The sequence below is a fragment of the Scleropages formosus genome, chromosome 13 (assembly GCF_900964775.1).
Source record: "Scleropages formosus chromosome 13, fSclFor1.1, whole genome shotgun sequence".
Taxonomy (NCBI): Eukaryota; Metazoa; Chordata; class Actinopteri; order Osteoglossiformes; family Osteoglossidae; genus Scleropages; species Scleropages formosus.
In genome coordinates this window covers 18,952,299-18,965,954 of record NC_041818.1, presented here as the reverse complement: position 1 = coordinate 18,965,954, position 13,656 = coordinate 18,952,299, and the positions used below count along the sequence as shown (strand labels likewise).

At 45.6% G+C, this 13,656-nt stretch overlaps 2 protein-coding genes across 13 annotated transcripts in view; both read left to right on the top strand.

The window, feature by feature from the left end:
• Positions 1–7,746, top strand: part of LOC108936820 (ankyrin repeat and KH domain-containing protein 1-like) — a 29,455-nt gene extending 21,709 nt beyond the window's left edge. For 2 of the 12 annotated variants that reach the window (XM_018756405.2, XM_018756404.2), the window contains exons 22-34: positions 4–166; positions 297–392; positions 1,380–1,496; positions 1,723–1,888; positions 1,996–2,518; positions 2,667–2,822; positions 2,997–3,164; positions 3,286–4,886; positions 5,035–5,208; positions 5,738–5,992; positions 6,135–6,307; positions 6,583–6,747; positions 7,075–7,736. In XM_018756405.2, coding sequence (XP_018611921.1) covers positions 4–166; positions 297–392; positions 1,380–1,496; positions 1,723–1,888; positions 1,996–2,518; positions 2,667–2,822; positions 2,997–3,164; positions 3,286–4,886; positions 5,035–5,208; positions 5,738–5,992; positions 6,135–6,307; positions 6,583–6,747; positions 7,075–7,134 — 3,817 coding nt within the window. In that variant the 3' untranslated portion in view covers positions 7,135–7,736. Of the gene's footprint in view, positions 1–3; positions 167–296; positions 393–1,379; positions 1,497–1,722; positions 1,889–1,995; positions 2,519–2,666; positions 2,823–2,996; positions 3,165–3,285; positions 4,887–5,034; positions 5,209–5,737; positions 5,993–6,134; positions 6,308–6,582; positions 6,748–7,074 lie in introns of all 12 variants that reach the window. The other 10 variants (XM_029257535.1, XM_029257536.1, XM_018756403.2 and 7 more) reach the window with 10 other exon arrangements.
• A 1,206-nt stretch (positions 7,747–8,952) lies between these two features.
• On the top strand, positions 8,953–13,444 carry eif4ebp3l (eukaryotic translation initiation factor 4E binding protein 3, like). The gene is made up of 3 exons (XM_018756411.2): positions 8,953–9,384; positions 11,979–12,155; positions 12,806–13,444. Exons 1-3 carry the CDS (start codon positions 9,252–9,254, stop codon positions 12,835–12,837), a joined length of 342 nt encoding a protein of 113 aa, XP_018611927.1. The 5' UTR covers positions 8,953–9,251; the 3' UTR covers positions 12,838–13,444.
• Positions 13,445–13,656: the final 212 nt, after the last annotated feature.

The following is a 13,656-nucleotide window of genomic DNA, read 5'->3' as shown; positions in this document are numbered from 1 at the left end:
TAGAGGGGCCCACATCGATGTACGCAATAAGAAGGGCAACACACCCCTCTGGCTTGCTGCCAATGGTGGCCACTTTGACGTTGTTCAGCTGCTGGTGCAGGCAGGTGCAGATGTGGATGCTGCAGACAACCGCAAGATCACACCACTTATGGCTGCCTTCCGCAAGGTAGGACCCAAAACACTCTTCTGCCCTTCTCATTTCCAGTGCAGTATACACTCTGGGGGAATTTTTTTTTTTTTTTTTTTCCTCTCTTTCTCCCCCTCTTCCCTGACCCAGCACACTCATCTGTTCTCAGGGCCATGTGAAAGTGGTGCAGTACCTGGTGAAGGAAGTAAACCAGTTTCCGTCTGACATCGAGTGCATGCGATACATTGCCACCATTGCAGACAAGGTAGGAGACTCCTGTGACCTATTGCTACCTGAAATATCTTAGGGTGTAAGCTTTGCTCTATATTGGAACAGTAGTCTCCCTAAGCAGTGAAATGTTAGTGCTTCAGCAGTACATTTAGAATTGGAGAGTATTGATTTTAAGTTGTCCTGGAGATCCTGTTCTGATCTTCAAATACATATTTCCTTGTTTCCTTCCATCAGTGTTTTTAACAAAGTGACCTGCAGCAGTTTTGTAATGGAACAGGAGAAGCTTTCTTCTTGTGTATGTTTGTTGTAGTATTTGTAGATTGCCTGCTCACTGTATGTCTACAGCAAGACTCTAACAGAAGCCAATCCAGCCTACAAATTATTTTACCTTTAGCTGACTTTGAACATAGATTAAAATGCATTTATTTCCACAAAAAACTGTTCTGGGGGGATGCACCCAGTCCACATTCCTCAAATAGGAAAGATTTTCCTTTGTGCTGCCCCTTTTTCTCAGTTCCTTGGATGGTTCTGTTTTGGCACTCCAAAAAAAAATCGTGAGATTTTACGACAAAATTGTAAGATTCCACCCCGTGCTAGGCAGTAAAATTTGCCAAGAACAGCTAGAAAAGATTCTCTACCTTAAAGAACTGACAATGAAAATAGTTCACTAATGATTCAACAAATTAATTTCTGGACTTGATGCAGTCATTTTTATTATTGGTAAGTAGAGCATGAGTTGTTAGATGTTCACCTTATGTAAACAAGGTAAATTAGAAGTAAAGAAAAATCAAATGAAAGTCTTTTTGTTGTGTAATCTGTGGTTTTATGTTCTCTTCAAATGTAAAGTGATGGTAACAAAAGTACTTGCATAACAAAAAGCAACATATCAAGGACATGAGTCCAGCCCATTACGTATTTATGGGACATCCCTTAGTTTTTTTTGCACGTCATATAAAGTCAAATAGTAATGACTGAAGTCATTAAGTTATGAAGTGTTTTAATAGATCTGACTCCCCTCTAGGAGCTGTTGAAGAAGTGTCACCAGTGTATGGAGACTATAGTAAAAGCCAAAGATCAACAGGCAGCTGAGGCCAATAAGAATGCCAGCATCTTACTCAAAGAACTGGATCTGGAGAAGGTGGGAGACCAGCATCTTGCATGTGTGTGCACACAGTCTGTGTAAAATCTGACAAAATATCCCATGTTAGAGCATATTCCATATTAAATAGGGGAAAAAATATCTCTCCTTACCTCCTTGTAATGGCAGGTGAGGCAGAGTGGGATTTTTGAATATTTTCAGGCTGGAGGACTGCAGTGGCATCCTTACTTCTCAGTTTTCAAGTGAAGTCGTTGCTGTTTTGTAGTCTCGGGAGGAAAGTAGGAAGCAGGCTCTGGCAGCTAAGCGTGAGAAGCGCAAGGAGAAGCGGAAAAAGAAGAAAGAAGAGCAGAAGAAGAAGCAGGAGGAAGAAGAGGCAAAAGTGAAGGAGGAGTGTTCAGAAATGCAGGACCAGGAGAAGGATTCTAGTGAAGGTAGCGATCTTTTGTTGTGTATATCTGATGGCTTATGTCACTATTTAGCTGGAGTAAGTCAGTCCACCAGATGACTTGCCTTTAAACTGCTGTTTTCTTTTCTGCAGAGCCAGAGGTCCCCATTGAGCCCCCAAGTGCCACTACCACCACCACCATTGGGATCTCTGCCACCTCAGCTACCTTTACCTCAGTCTTTGGGAAGAAGCGTGCAAATGCAGTTACCACACCTAGCATCAACCGTAAGAACAAGAAGAATAAAACAAAGGAGGCACCGAGTGAGCCCATCATCTTGCAGGACCCCCAGGTGGCACTGGCACAGCAGAAGGCTGACAAAAATAAAGTCCATGGGGAGCCCAGAGGTGGTGGGGCACCTGGTGGTAACAGTGACTCTGACAACCAGGACAGCGCTGACTGCAACAGTGAGAGCAGTGGGGGTGGTGGCAAGAGCCTAGAGCTCGGCTTCCTTCCTGATTTGCCTTCATCTTCCTCATCCTCCTCTTCCTCGTCTTCCTCCTCTGCTCCCTCAAATCTTGCACATGCCCCGCCTGCCCCTGAGAGGAGGCAGGGGCCCCTGCTGCATTGCTCCAGAGAGGACAAAGTCACCGTGTCCATCTCCAAACCTCAGCACAAGTGAGTCGTGCAGGCACTGTATAGATGAGAGGCTCTCCAAAATGATTAATGTATTTTCCAGATCTTGATGAGAATCAAAGCCACTTGAAATGTTATACATTTCCTGCCAATCAGTTTAAATGTCATATTTTAATGTTTCTTTTTTCAGAATGCAAGAGTGTATTAATGACTTGACTTCAAGCTCAGTCCCCTCCTCATTCAAGACCATTTCACTGCCAGTAACTTCACCAAACAGTAAGATAAACTTGACCAGCCCCAAGAGAGGCCAGAAGAGAGAGGAGGGCTGGAAGGAGGTGGTCAGGAGGTGAATTTCCCTAATGTTTGGTGGAGACCTTATTGCCAGCTATGTGCATCAGTCTCTTCCTGACAACTCCTTTGTGCATCATCTCTCACTTGCAGCATATGCACACTTACATGCATAATAAATCCTGGTCCTTTTCACTGAGACGGGTTTTCAAGCCCGTTTAATCACGATAAGTGGCGTGTCTCGATTTAGGTCTAAGAAGCTGTCGGTCCCAGCCTCAGTTGTGTCGCGCATCATGGGTCGGGGCGGCTGCAACATCACTGCCATCCAGGACGTGACTGGTGCACACATTGACGTGGACAAGCAAAAGGACAAGAACGGAGAGAGGATGATTACAATAAGGCAAGACTCCTAAAGCTCTGTTTTGATCCATTGAAGTCATCTGTTTTTATTTCATGTTGAACCTTGTAAATCAAGGAAGCGCTTGCACCGTGAGGTCACCCTGCTTGCGCTTTGTTGACAGAGGTGGTACGGAGTCAACGCGGCATGCCGTGCAGCTGATCAATGCACTGATCCAGGACCCGGCAAAGGAGCTAGAGGACTTGATCCCCCGCAACCACATACGCACCCCAGGGGCTAACTCCAAGAGTGGCTCCACCTTCACCAACTCCACAGGGGCTACCAGCACTGCAACTGCTGGTTCCAAGAGCCTAACTTCCATGGTGCCCTCCTCCACAATGTCATTCCCACCCTCCTCATCTGCAGCACAGCAACCTTCTGGAAAGCTGGGAAAAGGCATGTCATCAGGGGTGAGGCCCCCCTTCCCAGTGTCCCTTCCCCTGGCTTATGCCCATCCACAGCTCGCTCTTTTGGCCGCCCAGACCATGCACCAGATCCGACACCCACGGCTGCCCATGGCACAGTTTGGTGGTACCTTCTCGCCATCGCCCAACACATGGGGCCCTTTCCCAGTGCGGCCTGTGAGCCCTGGCAGTACCAACAGCTCCCCGAAACACAATGGGTGTGCAGCACCCCGACCGAGTGTGTCACACAGTGAGCACGCAGCCTCTCCCAGCAATCCTCCTGCTGCTGCTACTACTACTACAGCCACGCCTTCAACTACCACACAGACCCAGTCATGCCTTCCTCCTAGTACTCCCACCCCTTCCTCAGTAAGGAAACAGCTTTTTGCTGCTGAACCTAAGACAGGTGCAGTCAGTGCACCTCCCACTACCATGAACAGTGCGTGTTCTGCCAGAGCTTTCGGCTCACCTGCCCACCTACACAATACCCCTCCCACAGCACCCCCAACTCCGCCTCCACCACCGTCTATAGCCCCACTTTCACAGCAGCTGCCAGCTACTAGGCCTGAGCCCTGCTCAACAGCCACACCTGGAAAGGAGAGGCCATCTTTGGAGCATCCATCCATGTCTGCCCCCATTGGGGGGACCTCCGATAATATAAACTCACCTGGGTCCTTACCTTTCCCTACCCAAAATTCGTCTTTGCCACCGCAGCCAGAATCCCGGCAGCAACTGCCCCTACCATTTTCTTCCAGTGCAGAGCCTGTACCTTCTGTGGCTCTATCAGGTTCCACACTTCCCTCTTCTTACCCTGCCCCCATCTGTGCCAGTACCATTACGCACACCAGTAACACTTTACCTCAGCTTGCTACCCCAGCCCCTCGTGTATCACATAGAATGCAGCCTGCAGGGCCCTTCTTTTCCCTGCCAGAACAGCAGTCTATGTTTATGTCCATGAGTGGACCGCAGGAGCCACCAAAGCAGCAGCAGCAACAGCCTGCTGTAGCTCCACCCTCTGCAGTTGGTGTAATGAATGGCTCCCAGATGCACATCCCCAGTGGCAAAGCCCAGCTGTCAGCCTCCTTTGGATCTGCTGCACTCTTCAACCATTTCAGCAGCATCTTCGATGGCAGCCAAGTTGGCAACAATCAGGTGTGGGGAACATGCCACTTGCCTGCAAGGAACCCACCTGAGCAGGCCTACAGTACCACATCCACCTATATGGGCATGGGCCAGATGGAAAGTGCAATACCCCCATCCGACAGCTCTAAAGCCCCTGGTTACCGCTCTGCTTCCCAGAGGATAGTCTCAAGTCCAGTTGGTGAGAATAAACAGTTGACTCTAATGTATGATGTGTATCATATGTAAAGCTACTACAAATTATACATTGTCTTTCTGCAGAGCTTCATGGTTTAGTTCCATATTTGAAGATACTGTGACTGAAGTTTTGTTGATTATCTGTTTCACAGCTGTGCAGCCCTTAGACCCCTCGGGGAACTCAATCTCCTCATCTGCAGCACTGACTAGCTTTGCTACCAGCATTTCGGGCAGTCCTGTGTTCCTGCAAGGTCACCCCCCTGTTGGCACACCCTCCTTCAGCCGCCAGCATTTTTCACCCCATCCCTGGAGTGCCTCCACTTCACGTACGTACCTCCCTTGTTCCTTTACACTCCAGTGACTTTCATGTCGCCAATTCCAGCTGGTTACTCATGCAGTCACATCATGTAATTGCATATTGCAGACATTGTGAGGAGCACTTCATGTACATACCTGATAAAGGCCTTTTCTTGTAGTCCTGTAAACTGCCAGGGGCACCTGGTAGCATAGTGGTTAGAACTGCTGCCTTTTAGATCTGAAGGTCACAGATTTGAATCCCACCTCCAGCTGTAGTACCCTTGAGCAAAGTACTTAACCAGAAATTTCTCCAGTAAAGTTACCCAGCTAAGTAACTGTAAATAGCTTAGCATGGTAAGTTGCTTTGGAGAAAAGCATCAGCTAAATGAATAAATGTAACAGCTTAGTGTTTCATTTACCCTGTAGCTGATATTAAATGATGGGTGGTGTATTAATCTAAATTATCTGTATATTTTACCATTTTGTAGCATACCCATATTTTAGTATAGTAAGGCTTCAGCTCCTGTGCCACATCACAGTGAATATGTCATCTTCTAGGCGAGTCCCCGGTACCCTCAGCTTCTCCTGGCACCACCTCCCCACTCTCTGCATCCACAACTGCACCTCCGCTAGTCCAGTCCAAGCCCAGCATTTCTAGCCAACAGGACCGCAAGGTGCCACCACCAATTGGTACAGAGCGCTTGGCCCGCATCCGGCAAACAGGATCCGTCAACCCTCCGCTGCTTACTACAAGCTACACAGCATCTGTTGGACAGGGGGGTATCTGGTCCTTTGGTGTGGGCAGCGCCTCTGGTGAGTGTGAACATTCAATGTTTATTTGGGATGAAAGCTTCAGCTGTATTGTGAGAAGTTTGTAGGGCACAGGAAGACATTCAGGATATTTGGGAGGGTAGCTCTGTTTTTGTACCTCTGGCTGATCTCAGATCTGTTGCAGAAGCCATGTCAGGATGGTCGCAGCCTCTGAACAGTCACATGCTGCACCAGCAGCTGCCAGAGCCAACAGCCTTCTCACAGCACCAACCCATGGAGCAGGATGATACAGGCATTGTGGCTCCCTCAAACACCTTCCACCAGGCCATGGCCAGCAGCTTCATGGACTTCCCTAAGGTAAGAGTGCTGCAGCAGGATATCTAAGACCTTGGTCTCCACATTACTAAATTCAGAAATGGTTGGTCACATTTGCCTCTCTCCCCTTTCCCAATGAAGGATTAATTTAATTACTTTTTGGATGCATTCAAGTAGTACTGAGCCAAAAAATGCACTGATGCTGCCACGTATGCCAGTTGAAAGTGGGAGTCTCTGTAAACTGCCTGCTTTGAGTTTACATCATTTTGTAGGTAGATCACAATTTTGAAATGTAATGCATTTCTTACCTTTTCCAGGGGATGCCCATGTCGATGTACGGTGGGACAGTGATACCTCCCCATCCCCCAATGGCCGAGGGGCCAGGGGCACCCATGTTCAACGGGATCCATACTGCAGATCCTGCCTGGAACCCAATTCTCAAGGTTGTCTCAAACTCCACAGAGAATTCTGACCCCCAGCAGGTAAGCACTTTCTCCTGCATGCCTCCATGTTTTTCCATAAATGTGTTACTCAGTTACTTCTGTAATTATGCAGTGACATCAGTTTAAAATTGAATTTAATCGTTTTTAAAGACATTTAAGGAATGAATTGATAAACATCCAGCTGAAAGCAAACTCAGGCTGATGTTAGTAGTTCCAGGGCTGATATTGTCTGGAATGGTTGAAGTTGGTGCTGGTTAGATTTGGTAAAGCAATTTAAGAATTTATCCTGTATTTTTATATGCATGTAGAATTCTGAAAAATGAGTCAGTATTATACATTGGGTCTTATACAATATTTCTGTTTAAGGTCTGGCCTGGTACTTGGGCTCCACATGTCGGGAATGTGCATCTGAACCACGTCAACTGAACTCATCAGTCAAGGCACATTATGAGGAATAAAATACATTAATTTTTAACGAACAACAAATTGCAATGATAAAGATGTTAATTAGCAGAGTCCTTTCAAGGGTTTAGAATCGGAAAGATGAACACCCATTTTTTGATGTGCCTAAAACAATTTGGTGTGTGGGCTGTTACTCGTTTAACACTGTCTATGAACAAAACTGATTGCCTGTTGGAAAGGATACATTCTGCTTAGTATAGCCATTTCGACTTAAACCCTCAAACTGGTCCTTCTCTACAGGACTCAACAGGACTGTAAGCTATTTATACTCGAGACAAAACTAGATTACATTAAAGATACATGAATCAGACCTTTTAGAATGGTAAATACATGTATAATTGTTTACATACTAAAAAGGGTTAAAGAGTAAATTTCATGTCGTATAGTGGCTCTACTTTATGTAGCCTGTATTAATGTGAAATATTTACCTTAATATTCAATAAAAAGTTGGAACTGTATATGTGTATGTGTTTTTCTTCAGCGTGAATGTTTATCCTCAGAAGGAACTCCTTTCCCTTTAGCAACTTGCTGATCCCATTCACAAGGGGTCTAAAATTGAATCTGCATTCTTGGTTTAGACTCTTATATGGTGAAATGAGCAGTCTCTCCCAGTAAAGAATGGTCAGAAAAAGCTTTTTTTTTTTTTTTTTTTTTTTTGGATCTCCTAATCTTCAGCTCCACAAATTTTGCATCATACCGTCTGTTAGTCCCCTCTGTGTTTCTGATCGGTGTGTCTAATGCGTTTTGCCTGTTGCGAGATGCGCTTCCGTTTACTCCGAGTTGTACATCGCTTTGTAGAAAAGCTGCTAAACAAATAAACGTAAATGCTTACATGAGGTTTTGAGTGGTTGTTCACAAATTGTTGCTGTCACCTCTGTGCTGGTTGAGGCTATGTTCGCTAGTGGACCGGCAGGGGGCGCGCTACTCAACATCACTCCCCAATCACTCATCAGTCGTTCAGTGTTGCGTTTCTTGGACTTTCTTCTATAAGAAGCTCTATAAGTTGGGTGTACTATGAGTGTTCGTCTTTCCTAGTTAGCATCTACCTGAAGAACCAGTTATTTCATTACTGTTTAACTGGGCTGAGGTTTGCCACTAAAATCATTTGTGGGAAGAAAATGATTAAACCAATTAAAAATGCCAGTAGCAATCACGTTGTCGACTTCCGTGCAGAACCTTACTAAAAATATTCAGTACTCCGTCCTACCGTCAAGCTATCCATAAACAATGGTGCTACTTAAATACATATTTTAAGTAATCATTGTAATGTCAGAGTTAAATATTTGTCAGAGAATCAAAACGGCACTTTCCTCACAGCACTCTGAAAAGCTCTATACTCAGGAATGAGCTCTGCTTTTTTGCATTGCAAAGCATTGTGGGCTGTTATAAACGCGGAAAAGGGAAACGAAGCTGCATTTTTTCCGTAGGTCCTCAAAGAAGCGAGGGCCCGTGGGACTCGAGCAGCTGCGAATCAGTGGGACATTTTGAACCGTAGTAGGTCCGAAGCCACATTCGCCGCTTTTGAATGTGATTGGTCCGAGGTCGGATCTGGGTTCACAGCTTTCCTAGTTGATTGGTCCTGCGTCAGATCCGCATCCACCACTTCCACAAGTGATTGGGTCCCGGGTCGTATCTGGTGTTACTTGCTCCACACGACTGGCCCTAAGTCAGATCTGAGCTCAACCCCTCCCGAATGCGATTGGCTCCAGCGTGGTTCTGTTGCAACAGCTCAGAACATGTCGTCACATGAACAGAGTCACGTACTGCAGCCCCCTCCCCCCCCCGTCCTGTTCGCAGTTTGCAAATAAACGCGCACGTGGCCACGCTCCGCATTCAGCCTGTTGTCGCGCGCGGACAGCGGCTTCTCTCCGAGCTCGCCATTACACCGGCCAAGGCGACAGTCTGTCTCGCTTTCTCTTTTTTCCTTTTTTTTTTTTTTTTTTTGGCCAGCAAGCCGCGGTTTCTTTGTGCGTCGTGTCGCTTGCTTTGGGCTTGTATTTGTAACGAGTCGAGTGTGTACCTCAGGTCAGACGCGTTCAGACAGAACAGTACTTACTAACTAAGACTTAGTACGTGTTAAAATGTCCGGCCAGCGCGAGCAGACGAAGAGCTGCCCGATCCCGACCCGTGTGCTGCACCTGAAGGACTGGGCGCAGCTACCTGATTGTTACAGCCAAACCCCCGGAGGGACGCTCTTCTCCACGACGCCCGGCGGTGAGCGAGCTCTCAACAGTAACACAACAACGCAAATACAACAAACACACACACACACTCTCTCTCTGTACTATCGTCCCTACCCTTAACACGTGACACCATTTTCATCAGGGGTCTTCTGCTGGAACGTCTTGACTTGACCACTCTGCATGCGCGCGGCTTAGTCGTCGTCATTCTCTTAGAAAATGAAATATATTTGCTGTAGTGTTTTTTATTTCTTCTACTAACTGTTGATTTTAAAATACACGAAGCTGCTTAGTAGTGTAGTCTTAGTGAGAATCGTGTTTTCACACAAACACAAGTTAAATTCTTACTCGGTCGCCGTTCGATTCGGTCGTTCTTTTGTGTGCGCGTATTATTATTATTTGCCCTTTCTCGTTTGTGAAATACAGCACTCCAGAGCCTCACTACCTTTTTTTTTTTTTTTTTTTAAATTGCGTTTGTGTTTTTTTTTGTGTGTAAGCGGTAACGGAACTAAGCAAGTTGTATTTTTTCCTTTGTTTTGAGGCGGATGTGTTACGGAATTTGCGGGACTCCATCTGTCGGAAGTCGTTGGTATTGCACGTTATTCTCGATCATATTTCCATTTTGCAGAGGAATCTCTGGGTGGGGGTGGGGGGACACTTAATTTCTTGAGAATTTAATCAGCTGTATGAACTAATGTTATGTCTAGAAAATGTTAAATCCACTGTACGTGGACAAAATCATATCCCAGTTCCTGAGTTACAATGGGGTGAGAGGGAATCTATTCTTCAGTTAGAAACAATAATAATAATAAAGCTTCAAAGGCCCTTGTGTAGAAAGGGGGGGGGGAATCTGGATATGTGATTTAAAGATTTCTCTAGGTGGTAGTTAAGCAGGTTCTTCAGAGTGGCCTGCACTTGGTTTTTTTTTGCAGTTGCTGTGCTTATCACTTCGGTGTCTGATGCGATATGTTAGAGTAACAATGTAAGGAATGATGTGTGCTGTGTAGAGAAGTTAGTCTTATCTTAGAAGCAGGGCTGAGAAAGATGATGCAACATTCCACTAGTGGGCAGAAAACAAGTCCCTTGAAAGCACGTGTTATGCATGAAGCAGGAGTGGTCTCCGTGGAAGAGTGCCCGCTGGCCAGCTGCCCGGGGGCCTAAGCGGGAGGTTAGGACCGAGGGGCGGATCCCGTCGGCTGTAGCCGAGAACATCCCGTCCTGGACAGGAGGAGGTACTACAGCGAGAGAGGAAGTCAGAGATCACAGCCCCTTTCTAAGAATGAGAAGCTAAGTGTTGGCCGTGTAGTCGGGGAAAAGCGCGCCCGCTGTTTCTGCCTACGCAGGCCGGTAGAGGGTTGTAGGTCCGCAGGTAGGGTGATGGATATGCATAGCTGCAGCCTGTCCTCTTCGACGAGTTTGGGACAGGTCTGTCATTCTAATTCTGCGCAGACATGTCGTCTTTTCTAATTTTAAGTTGTTTTGAAAGGTTCAGAATAATTTAAATATTTATGCAATAGTGTACTACATGTTTTCGGTGTCTAAGAATAAAAAATTAAAACAAATTGAGTGGTAAGTATTGATAAAAGAAAACGCTTCGGGCAATTTAGCGTTCATGTTTGTTGTCCCTTTGAACCAGTTTCTTGTTTCTTTTCTTCTGTCAGTTTAGTGTGTGTAAGCAGAAGGGGCCCAGACAGCCTTTTGCAGGAAACTGGCTGTACTGAGTGGGATCAGGGTGAGGTGAAGGACTCCCCCACCCTTTAAGTAGACCACTTTGTTCTTATAGCAGCGGTATTGTCTTCCTTTAGCATCCACCCCTCCCCCTTCTCCCCTGCTTCATGTGTCACACAGTGCACGTTGGAATGAGTTGCATAACATGTTTTCTTCATACTTTTGAGAGACCTCATTGGTATGGTACAGTTCAAAACAGCAGAGAGACTGTGCACTGTGGTTCAAACTTCAGCCGAGTGCAGGACAGCGCAGCACGAGTGTTGGTCAGTTCTGTCCAGTCAGCAGTGCTGGCTGAGCAACAGTGGCTGTTTTCCAGCAGACTATGCTATTGGCCAATCTGTGTAGCCCTTGGTAGTGAGCCTCCTAGTAGCTTGTTTCATTCGTTTGCCAGCACGGCCCTTTGCCTGAGAGTATATTATTTACTGTTTCATGTAGTCGGTTCGTGTGCGGACCGGATTCCTAGAATTGACTCGGTACTGCCAAAATCAACCCCCAAGTCCCCAGTGGTAGGAAGTGTAATTCCAAACTGGTCAACGTCCAGCGCCTCTGACAGAACAAGTGACTTGGATCAAGTGTCTTGGGCAAAGGTTGGCTTTAAACAAAAAAAAGAAAAATCAAAGGGCAGAAAGCATGCAGCATTTCACTAGCGTTCTTGTCGACTAATGTGTTTGGGCACACATTCAGACTCCCTGACACATGCCCACTGCCCTGGCTAAGACACATTAACCAACAGACACAACCATACACATTCTTTTGCACTGGGGATATTTGTGCACTACACCCTTCTCTAAACACATTTGGTGAAAAGTAGCTCTGAATGCTGAACAAAATATACAAACTAAGGGGGGGAAGAAGGTGTTAAGCCCTTTGAATGACTGAGCTTGTCATTCTGTTTTGCAGGAACACGAATTATCTATGACAGAAAGTTCCTGCTGGAGTGCCGGAATTCGCCCATTGCTCGTACACCCCCCTGTTGCCTTCCCCAGATACCTGGGGTCACAGTGCCCTTGCTGCACCCTGTGGGCAAACTTCAGGAACTCAAAGAAGAGCTGGAGGAGGAAGTCAAGGATCTGCCAGGTGAGGCAACACAATAGATGCAAAAGGAGTGTTTGTCGCCTGAAGGACCTCCAAAGAACAAACAGGGGAAAACTGTTGTCACCGACCTCTCACACTGGTCTGAACATGAACTCACTTTGCTTGTTTGGTAGGAATCCTGTGCACACAACACATCTTGGTGACATAGTTTTTTTTTTTTTTTTTTTTTCTTTTTTTTTTTCTCCTTTTCTGTTTGTGTGTACTGTCCCTTTGGTCCAGGACTCCACCTCTGTAGCCCACTGTAACATGTATTTGCCTTCAGCTTCTATTAGCACTTGTTGAATCTATGCAGTGTTTGCTATCGGTACTGCAGTATTACACACTCGTTTTGAGGATAGCTCAGCATCTATTTTATCTGTTTCAAAGCTCAAATTAGATTATTGGTGAGTAGAAAAGGTATCATTGTTGCTTTCAGGTTAATATCTGCTAAGGGTTGTTGTTGCACATGAGTCTTGTAACTTTTTTCTTTTGGAACCATGATAGTTTAAAGTATTAATCACTTGATTATGTTTGAAATGTTAGTGTTAGATGAGTGGACCAAGCGCTTCCCCATGGGCCTCATGAGTACATGGAGACAGACTTCTGGATTGATGCTGACATTCCCTCCCCCCACCCTTCTCATGTCTCTACAGCTGAAGATAACCAGTTTGAGATGGACATCTGAACTCTTCCTTCCTCCTATGGAGAAATCTGTTGAGGGTCCTTCCCTGGATCTACTGATTTTTTTTTCTTTTTTTTTTTTTTCTTTCCTCTCCTTCCTTCTCCCCAAAGCACTAAAAGAGAAAGGAAAACACAAAACAACCAGGGTTTTTATCCCTGAAATTAAAGGCAGCCATTTCTGTTTATTAAAAAAGTTCACTGTTGAGTGTAAAGGCAGCCATTTATGTTGAAATTGAGAACAAAGTGCTTTTTTTGAGGAAGGCTGGGGTCACCGAGGCTCTCGGCAAGCTGTAGGAGGAGCAACTGGTTTGTAGCTGCCAGACTGCAGTTAAGTTTTTCTTTTCTCCCTTTTGTATTTTTGGTACTTTTTTTTAAATGCTAAATAAATGTATGACACTATACATTTAGCAGCAAGGGTGATTGTTGACAGCAGCAAGTTATTTTTGGTTTTTAACGCTAGTCTTCCATGTTAGCGCTGCCTTTTGCGGCCCAAGGCTGTCTGTCTGCAGTGTGGGAGCAATTGTCAGCACTCCACTGTACTTCACTGTATGGCTGTGGAGGGAAGACCCAAACTGTATAAAAAAAAAAAAATAAATTTAAAAAAACTAAAACTTTAGTCCATGTTGTCCTGCCCCCCCAATGTTTGTGAAAGTCACATGTTGTAAGGTGTGAGTGACCTCATGAGTGCTATATATTTACTTTTATCTAATCAGGTACAGAACAGTGTGAAGATAGTTGACTGTGTTCATGCTTGTATGCCCATCAAGTTACTGGCAACACCACTGTGAAATACAGGTCATATATGTTGACAGTACCTGCAATG

Bases quoted from the DNA above. Each gene is read 5' to 3' on its own strand.
- eif4ebp3l (XM_018756411.2), top strand. From the start codon at position 9,252: ATGTCCGGCCAGCGCGAGCAGACGAAGAGCTGCCCGATCCCGACCCGT. The intron at 9,385-11,978 runs GTGAGCGAGCTC...TCTGTTTTGCAG, and splicing joins CTTCTCCACGACGCCCGGCG to GAACACGAATTATCTATGAC. The intron at 12,156-12,805 runs GTGAGGCAACAC...ATGTCTCTACAG, and splicing joins GGAAGTCAAGGATCTGCCAG to CTGAAGATAACCAGTTTGAG.